At 39.5% G+C, this 23,477-nt stretch overlaps 1 protein-coding gene across 4 annotated transcripts in view; it reads left to right on the top strand.

The window, feature by feature from the left end:
* The window catches only part of APP (amyloid beta precursor protein), a 227,524-nt gene that overhangs the window by 188,918 nt on the left and 15,129 nt on the right, over positions 1–23,477 (top strand). For all 4 annotated transcript variants that reach the window (XM_015622098.1, XM_019006115.1, XM_015622088.3 and 1 more), the window contains 2 exons: positions 2,026–2,247; positions 11,119–11,172. In XM_015622098.1, the coding sequence (XP_015477584.1) occupies positions 2,026–2,247; positions 11,119–11,172 (276 nt within the window). The remainder of the gene's footprint in view (positions 1–2,025; positions 2,248–11,118; positions 11,173–23,477) is intronic.

Raw genomic sequence — 23,477 nt, 5'->3', positions numbered from 1 at the left:
TTCAGAACCCATGTTTGCCCCAGAGCTAAGGTTGCAACATTTTATTTATTATTGATGTTCTGAACTTAGTTATGGAAATAGAGTGGCAGAGATATTCATTGGCTATCTCAAGGTGGCCTTTGAAAGATGTATTACAGTGCAGAACCTTACTGCATCATCATTGATAGAGGCACTGAAACAGTGGCACTTGTAATGCTTGAGAGGTGGTAAGGATCCTTACTGAGGGTGTTGCATGTTTACATTGTACCTCTGTGTTATGAAGCTTCATAGTGTAAAGCTGGGAGAAACATAACATTCAAAAGATTTTGCTGAAGTGTCTGTGGTGTGTATAGAAAATTAGATGCCCTTCATCACTGATATTACTAGGAAATGAGTGAGCCCCTGTGGAGTGACATAAAGGGTTCAGCAGCAGTGGTGATTCATGTCCCTGACTTGCTGCATGGTGGAGATGTGGGTATGAAGTGTGAGATGTGTGGGTGGGACAGTCCAGGAGGTCCTTAATGAAGTGCAGAGAAAACAGTCTTAATAAAAGGTGTTGTATCATCAGCTGCCATGTGTGTTCTCCTGTGCTCACTTGCACTCTATTACAGTGTCCTGTTATGAACTATTTAGCTCTGTGGCACCTGCTTACTATTGGTGCCTTATTTGTAGTTATTGGTCCAAATTGCAGTTGCTTACTTGAATGTGCTCTTGTGCAGCCAATTCCCTCAAAATACTTGCAAATAGTATGTTTTTCTACAAAAACAGATGTCAGTGAAGCAGGGGTGCTCAAGAATGGAATTGTAGAATAGTTTTGGTTGGAAGGGAGCTTTAAAGGTCATCTAGTCCAGCCCCCTCTGCAATGAGCAAGGACATCTTCAACTGGATTAGCTTGGTCAGAGCTCTGTCCAGCCTGGCCTTGAATGCCAGGTGCAGGGCATCCATCTACCACCACCCTCACTGTAAAAGATTTTTCTTATATCTTACAGAAATTTACTCTCCTTCAGTTTAAAACCATCACCCCATGTCCTATCACAAAAGGCCCTGATATCAAGTTTGTCCATTCTTATAGGCCCCATCTAAGAATTGAAAGGCCACAGTAAGGTCTTCTAGGACCTTTCTCTTCTCCGGGCTGAACAGCCCCAGGTGTCTCAGCCTGTCTTCATAGAAGAGGTACTTCAGCATTCTGATCAACTCTGTGGCCCTCTGGACTCCAACAAGTCCATGTCTTCTCTGTACTGAGAGCAGAGGAACTTTGATGTGAGAAAGGAATACGAATAATGAAGCACACACAACCTCTGAGCTTATTTTTAACACTAAGTTGAACAGTCTTGTCTTATACCCCAGATGGAACTGAAAAGTGGTTTGATTGTTCTCACCTTGCTTCAATAAAAAAAACTCCACAGCATAGATAATAGAATGTAGCTTTAGGGGCTGGTGGCTTGTGAAATAATTTGCCTGCTACTACTACTACTAGTAGAAGTCTACTACTGCTTTTTAACAAAGAACTTCTTCAGCATTATGATGAAGTTATATATGTTTAAAAAATCAAATGTTTCTTCAGATTTGATGTGTTATAGTAAACCAAATTTAATACAGTGACTTCTGTGGAGATTTAGGATTTAAGAGTTATGAGCTTTGACAGCAAGCATTTAAGAGGAAGGAGAAATTGCAAAGACATTCCTTCGTGTGGATCTCTCACCAGTTCATTTACAGCAGCAGGTTGAGCTGAAGGGAATTGTTTTGTGGTTCCTTTCAATATGGTTGGGAAGAGACAAGGAATGTATATAGCACAGACCTGTGATCTGTTATGTGGTGGACATGTGGGTAGGAAACAGCATTAAGCAATTCTGGTTGATATTTCAAAAAAATGCCTTAGCTGCAGCGCTTATCATGAGGTTTTGACTATTCCAAGCCTTAATGTTTTTATTTATCAGAAGAAAACAGAATCTCACAACAGTGAATTCTTACTTGAGTAGCATTGAAAATAGGTCCTTAGATATGCTGGCTCTTTCAAATAACTTCTGCATTAAAATTTCCTTGCAGATGAATTACTTCAGAAAGAGCAAAACTACTCTGATGATGTTTTGGCCAATATGATCAGTGAACCCAGAATCAGCTATGGAAATGATGCTCTTATGCCTTCACTGACTGAAACAAAGACTACAGTTGAACTTCTTCCAGTGGATGGAGACTTCAGCCTAGATGACCTTCAGCCATGGCATCCCTTTGGAGTTGATTCTGTTCCAGCCAATACTGAAAATGAAGGTAAGTACAATAGGGGGAGAAACCACAGAACTTTCTGAGGTGAGCTTTGTGGTTTCTCTTCATGTTGTTCCCTGAAAATCAGTATTTCTCTTATGTGTAAGTGGGATAGAGGTCCTGAAATGTACATTTGGAACAGGTTTGCTGTGTCAGTTGTGTTTCTTTGATGGAATAGAAAGTCCTGACTAAAATCTGTAATTTAGACACACAATAAATTTCAGAGTTGAGCTTACTTGCCTTCAGAAACAATAATAAATTCTAGGAGATTATGAGTAAGTCTTAAACAATACATGACAATAAATGAAGGCAGATAAGTTATTAGATTTGTGCCGTGATGACGTGAGTGTTTTATTTCAGGTAGAGCTTTTTATTTGCTGGCATGAAAATTATTACAGTTCCAGCATAATCCTAGCAGACAGATACTGTTTTTTCACTCCATACACTGGTTGCCTGGAATGTACTGCAGAAATATTCCTACATGCACATCAATACAACTTGGCTAGTGAAAAGGTTTTTCCTGAGGAATCTTATATGGACTACTTCACTCAAGTGACTGCACGCTCCATGAAAAATCCATGTAACATCTGGAATTGGTAGTTCACTTAGGTGCTGGAGCAAATAAATCAGAAACCTGAGGGACTTCAGTCATGTCATTCAAGTTCCTGCTCTTGCCTTGGTTTTCCTTTGTTCAACTGCACTGTTACTAGTGCTAAGTTAACCACATCAGTGATAAAAGTTTGATATTGCAAAGCCACAGTACACACAGAGACTGGTACTGCAGAAGTCTTCTCAGACAAATTTGTGATTTGTAGCTGAACTGCACAGACATTAACATCCTCCTTAAGTCTTTTGAAACCACTGGCTTAGGCTGTACCTGCTCTCAGAATGAGTTCTGAGGTCATCCTTTTGCAGTTAGTCTCATTCCAGCACGGTGAGTGACAGCGAGCAACTGGGTGTGTGGGACACGGACACGGATTTGCCAGGTCCGGTGTTGGTACCAGATGAAATCAGTAGAATCAGAGATAAATTTGCAATCAAAGTTTGTCCCAAGGAGTCAGAAGACTCCTTGCCACTTGGCACTCCTTGCCTAGGATCAGACAAAAGAAAAGACCTGCACAAAGGTCAGTGAGGCAGATATTCAGCAGATCTGAGGGAAACAGGAGAGGGTGGTCAGGAGCAGGGCTAAAATCGGAGTACCAGGGAGTCAGCACTGCAAGTTAGGGACAAAGAGTCTAAGACCTGAGAGCAGAGTCAGAGCAAACCCAACAGACCAGCTGGCAGGAAGAACCAGAAGGCAGGAGATGATGGCAAGGACTCCAGCTGTGTCTGAAGGGCAATTGCAGCCAAGTGGCATGCCAGGCACTGAGAGCAGCTGGCTGGAGCACATCAGGCACTGGCAGTGGGTACAGATGGTTCACAGGCTGGGAGGCTGAACCTCATTTTCCTGGGGAAGGAGCTGCAGCTTGCTCTAACCCTAGCACACCTATCAAGGCTGTCTGCCAGGAGCAGGTCACAGTCTAGCTCATGTCTGTCCTGCAGGAATTTTCAACTGCAGCTCTTGCTTCAGTGTTTTCTGTAGCTGAGGCACCCAGGGCATCAGTTCTATACCTGTTGCCTGCTTTCATAAAACATGGTGGGGATTAATTATTTTTGATGTCTGTCTTTCCAGCTTTCAAAATATATCTATTTCAGTCACCAGGTTTAAAAGTTATTAGGTAGAAGGTGCCCCCAGACATATCCACAATTTAATCACCCAAGTGTATTTATCCTTCAGAAACCTGTCTAAGGTCAGAATCTAATAATGAAAGGTACTTCAAAGTGACACTGAATTGCCACAGGCAACTATACTGAGCATGGTTCTCCTTTTCAAATGTATGTAGCAAATAAGAAACAAAAACTCTCCTGCATGGAATACCATACTCAATTATTAGAGTATGTGTTTTAATGCAGCATGTGGTTTGTTGCAGCACTTACTCTTTCATGCCTTCAAGTTGATGGGCTTTGGTTTGGTTTTTTATACCAGGATCACATTGTATTTGTCATGAACTTATTGCAGCAGTCAGTTCAGTTAGGTCAACCATTATAATTGTTCAAGTATGCACAATTAGAAGTGGAAGTCATTTAGTGACTCAAACCTCTACAAGTCCTTCTTGTTTCCCTTTATACTTCTCTGTCCTTTACCCAAATCACAGTGTTCTTTATGTGATCATGACAACAATACCTTCTTTAGTGACTGTTTCTATACCTTTACCCATAGCATCAAAGGGGAATTTCACAGCTTTATTTTTTTCCCTTGTGTTTGTCTCCCGTCTTGTTCCAGAATCCCAGGACTGACTGTGTCATTTGTCTTCACTTCCCATGAGTGTTTTCTTCTTTGATAGTGATCTTACTTCTGGCTTTGTCTACATTGCTTCTGTGTTATATGTATATATATATAAACATATATAAAAATATGTTTCTGTGTTATAATATGGTTTGGAAGTAGCAAGAAGTTAATAACAATTGACCTAATTTTTTCCTACTCTTTTTTTTCCCCTCTGATGAATTTGACCCTCCCCACTAAAATTTGTTATTATTAGCTCCCATGTCTGTTTCCTTCCATAGCCATGATCTAATCCCAGGTTTCACCCAGAGATATTAATAGTGTATTGGATTGGTATGTTGCCATATAATCTTAAGGTTTCATAACTCCATTTGAAATTTTCCCAGTGTAAACTGTTTTAAAGAATGGGTTTTATACAAATAGTTTATTTTCCTAGAATTGCTTTTACTGACAAGTAAGTGAAAAATAGTCTAAAAATAAATAGACTTTGAAAGTCTAGCAAAACTCAGTATTTTCTGCAAGTATTTTCTCACTTATTTTCCCCTGAGGTAGTTTCCCTGGAAATGCTGACAGAAGTTAATCCAAAGCAGCAGATAATACACTGTATGGATGTCTACCATGCTGCAACATAAATTAGGTTGACAAAGAAAACACTTTCTGAGAACCGTACAGAGGCACCATGAAAAATGTCAGGAAACTGTATTTCAGCAATGCAAAATACATCTTCAGAGGTGACCCCCTAACAAGCCCCCAACAGCTGTGAAGTTCTGACACTGCCAAGCCCTCTGGGCATTTTGCCAATGACTAACTGGGTTTGTATTTTAGCTTTAGGTTATGGGGAGCCTTAATGCCAATATCTAGTATTTATCTAAAGTGAGATTGCTGTAAATGTACTGTGTATGATTTGTTCAGTTGCTCCCTTCAACAACGTTCTTGATAGGTGAGCATCACATAGAGCTCCTCACCTGCTGGTTTGTACCAGGTTTTAAGGTACTTTTCTTCTACTTTTGAAAAGAGAAGTAAACACATTCTCTCTTGCTCTTCTGAGATGTATTAGGTAAAGGTGGGAGTATGTGGCCTCTATGACGTCTGAGTAGCCAGTGTAAATAAACATGTACCAGTTTAGTTTGATGAGTTATTGATAAATGCTTTTATCTCTCAGTGCTAGTTTTATTTACCAGCAGACCCACAGCTTGTTTGTAAAGACAAACCTGTCATTCCTCTCATCCAGTTCTCATGGGCTGCGAGTGAATGCTACATCCACCCATACACTTCATGAATTACAGGGAAACAGTTTGTTGTGTTATAGTCCTGTCATCATGTCATAGTCCATCGTGGCTTGCAGAAGATTTTCAGCTCCGACACTTGGGGCATCTCCTCCTCCCCTTACCCCTTCTGAACTGACCTGGTATTGCCATGTTGTTCTCCTAACATGTCCCCACTTCCCCTTTTCCCTGACCTGGGAGAAGATTGGTGTCTGTAGGTACATCTGTTCTCAAGTGGTGTTCTGCAGTGCTGAAAAGTAGATCTTATCCAGATTCCACAAATTGGTGGAAACGCTCATTGTGCTTTTCTCTCTGTTGGTCATGTGATCTTCCCAGCACTGCACAATCTGCGCCAGCTGTCAGCTCCACTCTGTGGTTTTCTTCTTGTGGGACACTGAAAAAAGAAAAGCTGCTGTCGTTTTTGTCCCTTTGCATGACTGTCTGCTTCTAACCTGCTGTACTTCAAAGTCTATCACTGGCCGGGCCAGTATGGCAGGAGGCTCATGGTCAGTGGCAGGAGCAGCCAGGAGCACAGTGGCCACGCCAGGATGGTGGTGGCTGCATGGCTCAGCAGGGCCTGGCCCAGCAGCACACCAGGGGCCCAGTGGCCCACAGCTGGCCACCTCTCCAAAAGCAGGAAAAAGAACTTCCCGTGGTTTTTTATTCTTAAATATGTTATCATAGAGGTGTTCCCAGCTTCTCTCATTGGCTTAGCAGTGTGTCAGATCTCTGAGCCAGCCAGCTATTGGTTTTGCCAGGCACAGAAGAAGCTGTTAACAGCTTTTTACAGAGAATTACTTCAGTGGCTGATGTTTTTCCTCCTCATCAAAATCAATTCAATGCAAAACCACCATATGAGGGTAAGCAGTGAGAAAACCCACAGACAAGATTTTCAGAGTTAACTGCTGTTTGTGCATATACCAATACTGGGGCATAAAAAGAAGGTTTTAAAATCCGGCTGAAATTCCAAAGGTGATAGTTCAGGGCTCGGCAGAAGCCAGACTTTCTTTGTATTATGTTGCCTGGCATCACAATCTTCTGTTGTGCTTTTAAAGCATTTGCTAAAAAATCACTAGAAAACGTACTCATTTCTTGCCGTGAGATATGGATTAGAAGAAGAGCAAAACAGGCTTAAAACTTAAAAGGAATAAAAAAAGTTTATTAACAAAACTACAAGAATAAGAAACCAGAATAAAACCTCCAGAAACCCTTTTTCCCCACTACCCCTCAACCATTCCCCTTGTTCACATGACAACATAGAGACAAAAAAACCTGGTGGTTAAAATGGTCCCAACTTTGCTATAGTCTTTTCATTAGTCTTTGTAGAGAAGAAGTTCTATTTTGTCAATCTATGGAGTTTTTCACAAGAAAACCATTTTTCTCATGGCTTTCTATTTCTCTGATCCAGCTGCCCAGAAAACTGTCATCAGTTCTCTCCTCCCATTTCACATCACTCTGAGGTGTATTTGTGGGCCATGATTCAAGAGGTGTCATTTTAAGGATGAGTTATTCAAAGGCCAAAGTTCTCTTCATCTGTCTCTGACCATCTCTGCAAACAGAAGTTTTCTCTTTTTCTCTTAAGGACCACAAATCTTCAACAACTATCACTTCTCTTTTTCTGTTCCAGCATCTCATAGGATCACAACTACTTCACCATTTGCTTAAATCCACACTTTGACATACTCCATTCCCCCCAAAATACTCTCTCATGAATTAAAGGAGTTTTTTTTCAGAACACTATTGTCCATCTCCATAGTTTTAGCAAAAGAATATTTCAGCTTATTAAAGCATCTCCTTATTTCTCTCCCCCATCTGAAGCTTAATTCCTTTCTTCACTGTCTTTGATAGTTTCTGGTGTCTCTTTACATGTTGATCACTCTCTCTCTTCCCCTCTCTGGAAAAAAGGATTAATCTGCAAGTCTCATCTGGGTAGTGGAAGAGCTAAAATCTTGCCCAGGCATTGTGGATGGTCCCGTGATCTCTGCCAGAGCAGCAGCTGGAGCTGTCTGTGATGAAAGATTTTTCATGGCTGTTCTGGAGAGTGTGGCCACTGTCTCAGCCTGCTGCAGGTCAATGGCTTTCTCTCCCCTTCCTCAGAAGTCTCTGGTGAAACCCGGTAGCGGCAGAAACTGCAGCCGAGCCAGGGACCGGCCTGACCCGGCAGCCCCGCTGTACAAGGCACAGCGAGCCCTCCAGGAAGGGGCTCCTGACACTTCACAGTCTCCATCATCCCTGGGACCCGCACAACTCCGGTCAGCCCCGCTTCCCACGGCCTTGTCCAGCCTGGAGGGGAGGAGGCTGAACCAGAGCCCTGTTACCTCTTCAAAAGCCAGAAACCAAAGAGAATATGAAATTCCTGGGCTTAGGTCTTAAGGTGGTGTTCACAGGTTGATCTCACTTTTCAATGGTCAAAACTGCTGTCAATTCTCAGAAATGGCTAGTCATTGGCCAGGAGAAAAACCCCCGTCTGCCTCCAGCAGCTTTAACTTCCTTAGGTGTTTCCCTTTGTTTCTTAAATGCCAATCCATCACATCTGCTTTGGAAGACTTTTGACTCTTACTTTTTGCCCTGAAGGTGATTTGTGACCTTGACCGGGTATTTTTCCTTCTGTGTCAGTTATGAAATGTGCCAGTGTCCCAGCCTTTCCCCCCTGTAAAGGGCTTCCAAGATTATAGGTGATAAGAATTATTCATTACCAGTACTTTCACCTAACCACAAATACATGGTCAGGTCCATGCTACTGTACAACAGAAACTTCTTTCATCCTTTTTCCCTACACCTACTCCCATTTCTGTTGTGTACAGGGTTCTCTCTCAGTTCTCCATAGGTGTTGTCATGTAGAATTACAGAGAGGAGGGAAAACCCCCCTCAGACTTCTAGGGAGGATGCAAGTTAACAGAGGACGGGTCTGCAAGAGCAATTTGGGCAATGTTTGCTCATGGTTGTTTCTTCCCTTGGGTCCTTGCCACTGAAAATTACTTCTGAGCAATCTGAGGGTTGGTGCTGAAAATATAGTGAAAACCAGAATTCACTCTTTAGAATTTTTATAAGTTTAATAAGAGGATAAAAAGGGACCATGTCCAGTGCTGGGGTGTTTCTGACTATTGGCCAAAGAACACACTGGCAGATTAAGACAGTGTTTTCTATATGCTGTTACATTACAGAGGTACATGCATAATCACGTGTTTCATACATTATTCAAACATTCTTGTGAGCTTTTTGATGTTTCAGGAACTCTTTTGTTTTATTTTACACTCTGACTTATCTGTATGACATCCTTTGGGTTAAGTCCATATATTTTATTTCTTCTTGTGTTTCCATCCTGTTGTTTCAAACTCCCTGATAAGGAGTTAACAAGTTCTTCTAAAATTCTTCTCCAGTGCTCTGGTTTGTGTCACTGTTATTTTATTACTTGGAGAGGTCAATCAGCAGATGAGGGGGAAACAGACATAATTGCCTTGCAAGCATAGTTGCCTTACACCATTGTCTTAGTTATACTGGAGAATTTTAACATTTCTTGTTTTGCCTATGGTATAGGCCTATGATATAATACATTCATCACACTATTATTTCTACAAGCTATACAGTGCAAAACTAATAGATTGTGTTACACTAATAAGCAGCCAAGAGAAGTTACAAATTTTACCATATCTAAATACTTACAATCAATAACAACATGTAAAAGCTAATACATAAATGTGAAGGCCAATATTATATTGTCGTTTTTAACAATATTGAAGAATGTAGCAGAAGACATAAATAGGAAAATACTCAAAACTGTGGTTTTCACTTAAGGATGGAAATTGCATTTTGTATAGAGCTATGTAAGAAAAACAATTAACATGGTATGCTAGTGCCACTCTAAACTGCTGTGAAGAGAAGTGCCTCTGCAGCACCAGACCTGCTCTGCAGCAAGCTGTATGAAAGTTGGCCTTTCTGGAGACACAAGTGAGTCAGATGTGCCTGATGTGCTTTTAGTCTGCAGCTACTCTAAAGTTACTAAGTTACTGGGTTTTATTCAGAGGCAGGAGCTCATGCAGTCATCTCCTGTGTGCAAAGGACACAGAAGCCACTTAGGCTCTCACTTACAAGCACAGTAGGTTGTTTGTCAAACCCACAGGAACAGTGGCCAATGACCCACAGCCAGTGACACAGACTTCCTGAGAAGATGGACAGTTCCATTGCTCAGATCAACAGTATCATCAGATTTGTGTGATTTTCTGATGAGCAGTTCTTGATTGAAAACTGTGGTTCTGTCAGATTTCCTGTGTTACTGCATCTCTTACTTACCTCATATCATTACCTTATCTCATACTTACTGCTGATAAAGGCTCATACCTGAATCCAGAAATTCAAATGAATTAGAATATGTGTTAAAAATTTGTAATTCTAAGGAACAATGTAACACTTCATTTCTGAATTTAAGTTCTTTGACACTGTCAAAGATAGGGTAGATAAGGAAGGCAGCACAACTGGAGCAAAAGAGAGAAACAACCAAAAAAGAGCGGTAAAAATCTGAATCTTTTAATCAACATTTCCATTATGTTTGAACTTGCTGAGGGAGTAGACAGTGACTCAAATAGCTCTAAGTTTTGCAAATACTGTTTTTCTATTAGTGGCAGCGAGCTCCATCAACTTTAGGTTTCAACTGACAAAACCTTAGTAGGGTAATAAAAGAGTTTTGTTAAACTGTATATGACACACATTTAGATAGGAATTTGTGTTTTTACTTTGTTTCCCATCCAAAAACTGGAAGTATGATGTTCAAGAATCTGAACATATAGGAATATTGATTGTATTTTCAAGATGCATTTGACTTTTTTTAAATGTTATAGCTGGTGCTGTAAAGAATCCCTGTTGAAAGGAAAAAGGAGGGATTCAGGAAACTTTTAAGTCAATATTGATAAAGAGCAGCTGCAGGAGCTCATCATGTGCATTCTGGCTGCCAGTTCTGATCAGACAATAGGGAAAAGTTTGCATGTAATGAATATGGTTTTGTTCTATTGACAGAAATTCTTTAGTTTAATGGTTTCTGACTTGAAGGAGTAACCAGAATATGATGTAAAAATGATGCCTCAGCTCTGAACTTTCCTTGTGAAGTTCTGCCCATCCCTTCCTTTTAAAATCAGGCAGATATAACAGATATTTTCTAGTTGTTGCTTTGGTAACTGTTAATGCAGTATGTCTCTCCTGCACTATCCAAACAGAAGAGCCCTTGACTTTGTAATTTTGGAGAATTTTGTTTATTTTTGTTTACTTTTTTGTTTCTTTTCTGCACATACCTAGTTGAGCCCGTTGATGCCCGCCCAGCTGCAGACAGAGGACTCACCACACGACCAGGTATATGACTTGCATGGCTTCTACCTAATCTGTATTTTTCCAGCGTGCATGTGGTCTGCTGGGGCTGAAATGATTTACCTTTGCTTTGGTGTACCCCTCTCACAAAATTTAATGCTATTCCATGAACGATGGAAGCATCATTCCCTCACAAATCCCTTGTGTGTGTGCTGTGCATATTGAGGGCATTTCGGATGTGTGCTTGCAGCGGGAGTGGGTCCCAGACCCAGAACTGGTTTGTATCAAAGATCTCATCCCTTCCAGAAATAATACTTTGGCAAGTGCAGCAGGTATCCTGTAGTACAGACACTACTTTTAATTTGGGAAGGTATAATAGAAATGTCAAATCCTTTATTTTAGAGTGAGCAGGGCTAAAAAAGAATTGATGCGTATAGTTTCAGAACTTCAGGGGACATTGATATTTTTTGCTATGGTACTTATCTTATGTCCAAATACCTAAAAATGGGTATTATCCCTCTGGATTCCCTGAGGATGCCTAAGGACACAGCTATTCATTCCATTCTAGGACAGAGCAGGGTGATTGTTTCTCCTCTGTAGGTATCTCTGTATTCATTTCAGAACAACAGCAGATCACTAGGCTGAGTCAGGCTGCAAATGTTTGGAGAAGTTAAAATGGGACAAGTCCAGTTTCCAAAAGGAAGAATAATTTCAGCTTTTCATACTAACTTTTTTTTTTCTTTTGGGGTTGTTTTCCTCTGTTTTTTGTTCAGAATGATCTGAAACTGTTAAAGCCACTGAAAGGAAACAGCCTTTTATTTAGGGTCAGGATTATTTCAGTGTCACATTATAATTGTATTTTCTTCCTTCAGATCAGATTAAACTGATTGATCTGTATCCTTTTTCCCTTCTTCTTGTCTTTCAAACATCCATTAGATAGCATCATGGATAGCACCTTCCTAGTGTTTTTAGATCTTAACCCACCAATGTTTACAACTACAGACATTGCTACAGTGGGAGGTAAAATAAGCTCATATGTTGGGATATGTGTTGTAAGTAGTGTGTTCCTGGCACTGTTTTAGGAATCTGACATATTTACTTGTGTTTAGAGTTTTTAATCAGTCCATAAAGAGAGCCTGGAAACAGGTACAGAACTACAATGCCAAAAATCTTGGGATCAGGGAAAACCCCTCCAGTACTGCATTATCTACCTTCTTCCTCAGGAGTAGTAGAAATATCACAGATGAAACAAGCATATGGTTTAATCCAAATTTTGTAATGTTAATTCAGTCAAGCAGTTTTCTTACAATATTGAAATCTATTATTATTTACAATTTTAGTTTCAGTCATCTTGAAAAATTTCCTGTTATGAGGCTCATACTTATTACTGCAGGTTATACTTCCTCCCTTCTGTTCCTTCACACATAGACACACATCTCAGAAATTCTTACTGTCCCTTCTCTAGAGAAAGGATTTTCTCTCACTGCCACTCTCTAGTTTCAGAGTGAAACTGTATGTTTTAGTCAACTGCAATAGAGTGCTTTGTTGGTTGTGGTGGTACAAGTAGTACTAAAATCTATAAGCCTAATGACAGTAGTAGACTCAGTCATGAGTCACCTTGGTGAATGTGTGCAATGGACTACTAAAGATAGGTAAAAATATTTCAGCATCTGACCATTATGGATTGAAATTTGGCAGATAGCAGATGCTATAACTTTTCTACTGTGAAAATAGCATGGGATATTTTCTCAGTGTTCTGCTAAAGTGCAAAAGTAGTGCTTAACTTCCCTATGTCGTTAATCATCATGTACAGATTTAGAAAAAAAAAATTCTTACTGATACAGATTCTGTCTATAAACGTCCATGTAGTTTTTCATCATCCTTCAAAAGCAATTTATGTGACAAAATTTCAAGTTAACAGGGAAACTATCCCAACCTGAATATCTTCATGAACAAGGAATAGAGGAAAGCAAAGCGATGCTTATTTAAACTGAAGTACAGAAGGGATTCTGATAGTTTAAAAATATGTGCTTTAAACCTGCTTTACTTTACTTGCTAATTGCAAATAAAATTTCTATATTAGAGGTTCAAAAAGGAAAAAAAAATGCATTTTTTCCAGTAACTGTCTGTTGTTGCAAAGACAGAGAGTACTTTGGATCTGATTAGTAAAAGAGACTTATTAATCAGGATGACTTTGCAAGAACAAATGGAGCTTTGAAGATTGCAAGAGGATTGGATCAGACTGGTGGCAAGGAAGAAGACTGAATCAATTTCTGCAAGTAGAAGAGATGTTGCAAAAATGTATAAGCTTGTTTGTGTGATGTTTAACCCAATCATTATAGTGAAAAATGACTAGCCTTCCTAGAATGGTAAATAATCATATATTGCCCACAGTAAATTTGGTTTCTGATCAGTAGTCAGTTGTCCCAGTCTCCCTCAGTCACCAATAACTGTCCTTTTGGATAGTCTGTTTTTACAGATTGGGGCTATTATTGAAGAAAAAAACGTAAAAAAAAATAGTAGATTTCTCTACACTGAAAAATATTAATGAAAGACCTGCAGATTAATGCATCCAGATGTTTGTGACTTTCTGTTTTAATTGCCCTGCTTCTTGTTGGTTTCCTGAAAGGTTTGCCCTTTTTGTGGGCCTGACTTTCCAGTTGATACTTCTACTTGCTTGGCTCAAGTGACCTTCTTCTTGGGGGTGAAAATACTGGTTTCATGTCAGCCTGCAACACTCCAAGCCTGAAGAAGTGAAAACAAGTGAATGTTTAGTAGCTGTTTGAAATTCTTGAAGAAAATGAGCTCTGAAAGAACTAAGAGAAACATGCAAACATATGCCCTTTTTTCTCTTTTCTGTTTTATTTACTTCTTGCTCACACAACATTTTTATAATGATCAGTAGGTTTTTCTTAAAGGCAGATCAAATCATGCAGATCATCTTTGTCACTTTCTTACAAGAGAGATAGTTTGGTCACAGTACAGAATAGTGTCACAGACTCATAGAATACTGGGTTGAAGGGGACCTCAATGATCATCTGGTTTAACAAGTATTTAGGTGGTAGTAGTATTTATGGTATGTAGGATCTTTTTCCTTCACCACATCCTTCTCTTTCTAAAAATGAGGTCTGTCAGTCAAGTCAGAGAAAGTAAGGAGCTGTCCAGTCATAGAGTAGAAAAGTATATGAGTAAGCACCAAGTTTAAAGAATTTGTTGAAATTTATGCCAGTTGTCTAAACCCCCCTCTCTGTTGTGCTTCACCTTGGCTGTCCACATTTAAAGTTTGAATTGGAATCTGATCTGCATCAGTCCTAGGGAAAGAGTATTGTCTGGATGAACCCCATTTTTTAGTATGGATAAAACTTCTGTGTAATTCACATGGGTATTAGAAAAGGACTCTAGTACCTTAACTTACTGCCCTTCCCCTTCCTAATTTGTAAATGGGCAAACAAAAATAAAAATTATGCCTAAAACTATCTCTTATAATCTCCTTTCTAAAAAGGAAGTAAATGAGATGGTAAAAGGTCAAAGGGAAGAAAAATATCTAGATGTACTACGTAGTCATCAGTGAGCTATTTTTTAATACAGCACAAAATTAGAACAGATTTATGACCTATTTCTTGCTATTTATAAATTGCTTTATACAGGGAAATGTTAGATGTTGGAAGGCTCCTGAGAGCTTCCATGGGAAGAACTGCAGACAGAAAGAGTACCTCTTTCCTTGATAACCTCACTGTAACAACTTAATCAGTAGCTTTTCCTTCTCTCCTGTGCTCCAGTACTCACTTTTTCATGATTTAATTTTTGCCATGGGAAGGGCCACCTTCCATTAGACCAGGTTGCTCCAAGCCATGTCCAAGCTGGCCTTGTACACTTCCAGGGATGGGGCAGCCACATTTTAATATTTTAAAAACGTTTAAAGCTCTTTTTTTCAGCTTATGTGTGAAGGAAAGTGACTGAAAAGTCAGGTAAATGCTGTATCAGCCCCTCTGATGCCATAGTGCCAGCAGACCAGAGGAAGCTGGGGAAGTTCTTTCTGCTGTTCCCACTCCAGTCCCTCCTGCAAGAAATCCTTTGGGCTCTACTCTAATAGAGTATCCTTGGCAGCTTTGAACCACCTGGCTCAACCACCATGACTCCTTCAGTGTTCAACATGTAAAATAAAGGGGACTTGAAATCTCTTTTCCCAGGGACCTGCTATTCCTGAGCTGATGCAACAGCAAATAGAAAGTATGTTGATATAAGGGGAGTTTCCTGACCTGGTGTTCTCTCTGCTTCCAGAGGGCTTGGATGTGGGATGAGTCTGAATGGAGTCAGTCAGAGGGAGTCACAAAACCCTTCTTCTTTGTTATGGTGTAGACACCGTGTATTCAAGCCGGTGTTTCCATGTCAACAGGGTGTCTGTGCCAAAGCCAGCACTGAAGTTGAAAAAGAAATTTGCCTCATTTAGAGAAACCCTCCTGCCTTTCCTGGGGACCAATAGACAGGGAGGCACTGGCTGGATCCCATTCTTGGGAATGCAGTCCTGTGGTTGATTGACTTAATTTCTTGCAACTGAATTTTGGGTATCTGTTTATTAGTAACTTTTTCTTGGTGTGTACACATGTACATATCGAGACATATACACATAAAAATACATATAAAAACATCTCTAGATGCTCATGAATGAGCAAGCTCATTTTACTTACATTAATTCAGCAGGTCTGATCTGTGGAAATTGAGTGAAGGTTAAAAATGTACCATCAGAAGGGACATTGCTTAGTATTAGTGTATTTTCTGTAGTTCAAGGTGATAAACAACAAATGCTCTGTTCTGGGCAGATCATATTTTCATCTGTTGTAGAGCTGCAGTTGTAAGTATACCCTCACACCTGTAAATACATCACTTACAGGATGCTCATAATTCAGAAGGCAAGGATTTTATGCTATTAAGTATGTTAATTTCTTCCATGTAGTATAGTTTTGACTTGGTGGTTTTTTGTGTTATTCCAGCTCTTTGCCAGTTGATCATTTTTGCAAACATTTAACTATTTTGGGGAAATGCTGCACACAAAGCTGTTTCTGAGTCCTTGGCCCTTCTGCCAATTAATCATGACATGTCTATCTTTTTTACATTACATAGTAACTGAGGTGTTTCTCTCCTCATACAGAGGCTCTATAAGTCTAATGGCTGTTCTGCAGAATCATTAACACATATGCTGCAGTCTGTATGAGGTGAGGGCATAGAGCAGCTTAGTTAATTATTTATGATTTTCTTGCTGGTAACTGCTAACATATTTTTTCCTGTCTTTGTGATGCTAGTTCAATACAGTTGCTTTAAACTAACTGTTTAAAGTCTGCAGCTACTAAATAAAAATCATTAATGAGTTTTTTTCCATTAGATTGTTTTGGTTTGTTTTATAAATGAGATCATTGCCAACTGTGAATGCAATTATAGTGCATATGCACAGCATCTGGATTGACATGCCAGAAAAATTATCAAACCAGGTTTTACTTGTTTTGATTATTCATTTCTACACACATGTATTCTGAGAAATAATTATTTTATACTCCGTTCCAGTGAGATACTTTTGTGAAAAAGATAACAATTTATTGCACTGATTTTCTGCTTTCTTCAGTTTGAGAGCCCCATGAAATAAAAGTGAACCAGCATTTCACTGACATCTTAGGAGAGACCAAAAGTTTTAGTTCCATGCAGTCTTAAAAGTACATATCCCTCAGAGATATGCGAGTTATCCTTACAAAGAAGAGTATACAGTCTTCATTTTCCTCTTTATGAGTTTACAATATTCATTCTTCTTTCATTTCAAAATTAAATTACCTGCACAAAGTCACAGAGTCAGATGGAAGTAATAGTTAACTTCTAGTTAGAGCAGGCAGCTCTCTACCCTGGGGGAGTTGTTCAAAGACTTCATTCCTTCCCTTACACCCTTTTTATCTTTGATGAAGCTTAACCCAGATAAAGCTGTTTTCTACACATGTAGATTACACATGTAGGCTTTGATTCAACAACTCTTTTTTTGTTCTTGACATGACTCAAGCACAGTTCATGGACATGGAGCTGAGTGTTTTCCTGAATGCTGTCAGTACCGCACACTCAAACTGCTACTTTGGTTTTCTCTCTCTAGAGACCACCCAGGTCTAGTTGTTTCAACTGTGCTTCACTTGGATATTTAATTTTTAACTCTAGATGTAACCTCAGACACAGCTAACACTATCTTAGATCTGTGCAAAACAATATCACAAAACTTTTCTAGCTGTTTATGTAACCAGTAGAGGAAATAAGTAATTGCAAGCAGTATGGTAGATAATGTGCACCTAATTATATCCTTGGTGGGACTCCCTGTATCCTCTTTTTTTTAGTCTTCTGAAAGCATAAATATATATTTACACAAATGCAGAAGCTCATCAATGCTAGTATAAAGTGTTCCCCAAAGCAGCTATTTGGTGTTTCTTTCATATGAGTAGTTTTTCACTCCATATGGTTTTTTTCCCTTTAGGGCAAGGAAAAATAAGGGTTTCATACTCTCCATTTTTTGATGTTTGGGAATGTATGTGTGCACACATGCATGTGTACACATGTATATAAAAAAGCAGTTAATACTGCTAATTAAAAGCAATATCAATAAAAAGCCCATCACAGTAATCTCATTTTATTGAATTTCCTTAGAAACCTTTAAGCCCATGGTTTTTATAACAAAATAGTTCTGTCAGTTTTTCTAAAAACTGTGAGTTAATGTATTTGCCAGCTGAATTGAAGCATTTTTAAATTGAAGTGATTAGGAATGCAGCTCCCTAAAGATGGTGTGTAATTCAGAAGAAAATGCTAGCAATTATCATTATTTGTGAATTTGCAATGAGGCTGTTGCTCGCACTTTACATCTTGTATATTAACTTTCATGTTTGAGTTGGTTATTTTAGAATTGGTACTGAAAAAACATCATTTTGTCCTAGGTCAGGATTGAAGTTCTTGTCAGAAAGAGAACTGTTCTTTGTGTGATTGTCTTCAGTGCAAGGATAAAGAGGTCTTAGGAATCCCTTGACTGTTTGCATCTCACCCCTGATCAAAGTTTTAGAAAGACCCTGAAGTTTTTCCTTCTTCAGTTACTACCCTTAAAAAGTATATCTTTATTTTTAGCATACAAGTCTAAATGTGTGGTCACCAGGACAGTAAAGTGAATTAACTGGTAAAGAGAAACTCTTCAACAAAAAGTCTCTATATCTCTATATGTTATTTTATAACATTATGGAAAGGCATATGTAGCCCCATATATTTTTTTATCTCATACCAGGTATTTAATTGATTCCAGTGCAATGCCATACTTTGCCTTACTATATAATCAGATATTTGCAGAAGACCAGCAGTTTACCCTAGTTTTCCTCACTTGTAAGGGAGGTAGAAAGAAGGAAAAAGTTGCTATCGGGTTTGTTAGTGCAACAGCTAAAAAAAATTATTTCTCTGTTTCTGAATTTTTTGTAGTGCAAGTTGACAAAAACAAGTTTCAGTAAGTCTTAACATCAGTAACTTCCTAATACCAGATCCTACCTTGTGCTCAGATTCTATGGCATTTTTCTGGGGCCTTGGTCACTTGGCTCAAACCAAAAAATTTCTGCTTAATCTCAAGGCAAACACCCATGGTTTAACCTGCTACATACTGAAAGTGTGACTTCCATGCACTGTTGGATTGAAATGGGAGGAGGGAAGGGAACCAAATTTTAAAAATACTGCTCTAGGGAAGCCAGAGCCTGCATTTTTCCAGCAGCTGAGACTACTGGTGAACTTATCACCCTCTGGTGCCCAGTGATGTGACCTGTTCTGCCCCTGAAATGCTGCTGTAACTCCTGCCTGTGGCGTTTGACTGTTGAACAGAAGCTGAAAAGACCCACAAACTCAGCTGTTGAAGCTTTGCTTTCAGTGAAAGTGGTCAAACCCCAAGAGAAGAAGTGCACATGTCCATTTTTTGACATCTAGCAGTGGTACAAATAGAATATGAACAGATTTAACCTCTGCCTTATACCCCAGCACATCCATTGAGCAGCTAGCATTTGGTAGGTTCCAGGACTGAAAACTGTATTTTCACTGCTGTGTTTAGTAACCCTGAAGGAAGCTTTCCTCTGCATTTGTTCCTTTGTATTTTAAACATCCTCATGATTTATGCCAGTGAGTTCCACAGTCCAGCTTTGCATTGTACTGAATTGTATTTTTATGTGCACACACTTTCTTGTGTTACTTTTCAGTCTGCTGTATCATAGCCATATTAGTGTCCTGCATTTCTCAGGAGAAGTAATGAATGACCATTTCCTGTAGACTTTCCCTTGTCATTCTCAGTCACACATTCTGTTGTGTTTCACTTCCTTTGCCTCCTTCAGTCTGAAGACTCACAGTTTCAGCCCTTCATGTACAGAAACCATTCCATACCTGTGATCATGTGTCTCCCTCCATTATATCTTTCTTAGTTCCTCTGCCTTAGTGTGAGGTGAGGTGACCAGAACAAATAGGCAAATTTAAAACGAGGATGCATCATTTATATAGTGGTATAACAATGTTTTCTATTTTCTCTATTTTCTCATAATTGCTCCTATAATAATTTCTCTTTGCCTTTTTGACTGATACTGAGCCAAGTGCCCACAGAGTTCCTCACAGTGACTGCAAGGTCTCTGTGGATCAGAACTAAATTAGAGTCTTTATAACTATATATAGTTAGGGCTGTGTGTCCCCACAGGCACCATTTTGCATTATATCAACACTAAATATAATTTCCTTTTTATTGTGCTCTTGGAATTTGTAAGATCCTTCTGCAGTTCTTTGCAACTATTTTTACTTTGGCTGTCCTGGTTTTTTCTTTTCTTTTTCATCAGTAAACTTTGTCACTATTCACTCTCTTAGCCAGATCACTTCACAAACAGCACAGCACAGGTCCTTATGGGGCCCACTGGTAATGTTCCTCCATCATGAAAAACAGGTGTGTATTTACACTTCATTTCCTTTCTCTTAGTCAGTTATGGAAAGTAACATAGCACTTTCCCTTCTAATCATTGGCATCTTAGCTTCTGCCAGAGCTTTGATCAGGGACCTTCTCAAAGGTTTTTTTTAAAATCCAGATTCACTCCAAGCAGAATCACTGTTTCCCATGTGATTCCTAACTCTTCCAGTGACCTCTAAGAGTTTTGGGAGGTAGGACTTCCCTCAACAAAAGACAAGCAGATTCTTCACTGATTTTATATGTGTGTGGATATGTTCTAATCAATATTTATAGCTTCAGTGGATTTGCCAGCTTGTTGGAATTCATGAAATAGAAGCTGTAGCAGCCAAGTTGTGGCAAGTTCCTCAGGCCTTTGCCTTGGAGGAATTTTTCATACCCTGCTTTTGCCAGGATATCTACAAGGGGCAGCAAGTGTGGCCATGGACAGTGGTGAGCAGCTTGGAGTAGCTGCCTCTTCAGCTGCTGCAGCCAAGGGCAGTGAAACAAGTCCTGGGAAAGCCCTTTCTCTCTAGTTACTGCACTGGTACTCCACTACTGTTTCTCCCTTCCCTTTTAATCCCAAAACCAAAAAGGCAAGAGGAGTTGACAGATCAAGCTTCCTTGCAGGCAGATACATGTTCTCCTTTGTTGCAATCTGCTCTAATCAGAGAGGAGAAAAAAGAACTAACTCTCTGTGAGTGAAATGGAACAAACCTGGATGTTTGAAATAATCCCCAAAGTGCGATTAAACCAAAAGAGGTTAGATGTTGATACCAAAAAAATTATATATTTTATTTAGTTGTAAGAGAGGGAAAGAGAAAGAAAAGGAAATGAAAAGAAAGAAAGAAATAGAAATGGGGGGTGGGGGGAGGGAGGACAGCAAGGGTTACAGAGACAGATAGTAGAAGGATACCACCCCTCCGTGGGTCCCAACAACATCTCCTTGTTTTCCTCCATCTGGTCTTCTTGGAGGTGAGGTTTCCCTGCCAAAAACTATAGAATCCAATGCATTAATATATGTTTGGGCAGGTTGGAACACACAGGTACCCTCCTGAGGGGGGCCAGTTTGACACTTTTAAGACTGTGGATCTGTTGCATCATGTAGTATCATATGCAGTGCTCTAGTGCAGGGTCTGGAGACCCCTTTGGCGAGGGCCTTTGATGGGCCATGACACCCCCTCATCTGTGCCCCATGTGAATGTCCCATAGATGTCCCATAGCTTTCCAGGGGTGGGAGGTCCTGCAGCTCCCACATAGTGGAGGATGGGCATTCACTGCCTCTGACCAGAGGCTTTTTTGCCATACACAGGAAACCTCTCCTCCTCCTCCTCCCTTTGGTGTCTGTACAAGCTTGGTAGCAGATAATCCTGGGGCTATAGCCTCCACCCCTGAAGGTGCTGGGCTTAATCCTCCTGTGAAAGTATTCTTCCCAAATCATACCTGCAAATAGTGTCACTTTGTCTTATCTCAAACCAATTTACAGTCCAGGACCTCAGTCAGGAGCAAAGTGGTCTTCCATGCAGCTTTTGTTGTACAGTTTTGCTAAAATAGGCAACAGTCCTTTGTAAAAATATTTAAGCCATAAACCATAACATTTCAGTCTCCAGCATACTTGTCCTCATTTCCCATTGATGCAGGCATAGGGAGTACTTTGAGATGATGCACGAAAGAGTAAATCCTACTCTTAATTTGGGAAACTGGCCATAGCTGCTTCAAGGATAGAAAGTTAAACTTGTTTTCAGGTACCACATGGGCTTAATTTCCTGCAGCTCCATTTCCTCCTGCATTTATTTGACAGAATCTAATTGTTTTGTTTTCAGACTGCAATTCCTTTAGTACTTTACAGTTCTTGCATTTAAAAATGGTCTCCCATGTATAAATGTCATGCTATATTTGTGTCAGTACTGTGATGTAGCATCAAAAATCAGAAACTTAATAAAGAAATTTGAGGGATTGAAGTGCTTGATTGCTTAAAAAAAAAAAGTAAAATTTATGGGGCAGTCGGACTCTTCAAGAAAATAACCATAAATTCTTTATAACATGATGATGATTCTTGTTCTCTCCTTTGCATGGTTTCCTATGAAAATAAAAATCAGAACCCTAGAGTGGGTTGTCTGTACAGTCCAGAGAAGTGCTTGGGAAGATCTATTCTTGCTGGTTCATAATTCAAAAATAAACCACTACCTAATAAAAAAAGTAATTGCACATTCAAAGGCAATAAAAAAATAAAATTGATTGACTGCTATTTTAGATTGTGGAGCTCATTGGCATATGGAAATCTTAAGGAATTACTGTTGAGAGTCCAGAGAGACAGTGGAGCACAGGAACTGTCAGTAGTGTTGAGAATTTTAAAAGAGATTCTTCATCAAAAATTAAGTTCAGCACAAGATTCTAAGAATTAATCCCTGGAGAGAGGAGTTGGGGGTGAAAAGATGCTGAAATAAATGCAAACAAGGAATATGAACTGGTTTGTTTTTATTATATTCAGTAGAGGGAGGAAATAACATCTCATAAACACCATTCTTCTGCAGTGTTTTTACCTCCAAGAAATACAAATGTTTGGTGCATTGGTACTGAGAAGGAAAACAACCAGCTCCATGAATACCTATGTATTCTCTCTAAACCAGAGCCAGCTCTTCAGGATTCACAGACATACAAGATTCACTGCTCTGCTGTTGTTAAGTCTGGCTCATTCTCCTAAGGCTATTTTTCCAGGAGGAAATTTTTGCCTTCTCTCCAGCTAGACAAGTGCAGCATCTCCTCCTCACACCCATAAGAGAACAGGACTACAAACTATGTGTGATTATAATTGTTGCAGACTGTACTCACTTGCTTTTCTGTATGTTTCCAATCGAGAGAAGTTTCAGCAAGAAGACAAGAAGAATCATTAATCTTGAGCAGTATGAAATCTGAAAACAAATAGAAACTCTGTAAACTTCACAAACATTTTAGTAGCTTGTGCGTATTTATGGAAAAGGTACAATGTTGCAGGACGCAAAAAAATAAGATATCTGGAGTTCTCTTACTTACACCATGAATATTCTGTGTTTTCCTCACAGTAGCCTGAGCTGAGGGAGGAGGAAGATTTTGGCCTAAACAACAAATTTTCTTGACATTACTAAAGATACTGTCAGAGCAAATCTGTATGCAGCCTGTGAGCCAGTTCAGGAGGCCTCTGTTGGTCCCTCACAGCTTAGTTCATGCAGTGTTTCATGCTGGAAGCCTTTGATGCCTGTACCAATATAGCTTCTGAGGATTAAGGATCATTTAACAGAGGAGAAACTTTACTAGCTCATTCTGTGTCACTTCAGTGGGACTGAAACACCAGATATGCTTCATTTTCCTCCCAATTCCCTTTCACATTGTGTCACACCTCCTCTGTGTGAAT

The sequence above is a fragment of the Parus major genome, chromosome 1 (assembly GCF_001522545.3).
Source record: "Parus major isolate Abel chromosome 1, Parus_major1.1, whole genome shotgun sequence".
In the NCBI taxonomy this organism is placed as follows: Eukaryota; Metazoa; Chordata; class Aves; order Passeriformes; family Paridae; genus Parus; species Parus major.
The sequence above is the reverse complement of the archived record's forward strand: the minus strand, read 5'-3'. Positions and strand labels throughout refer to the sequence as shown.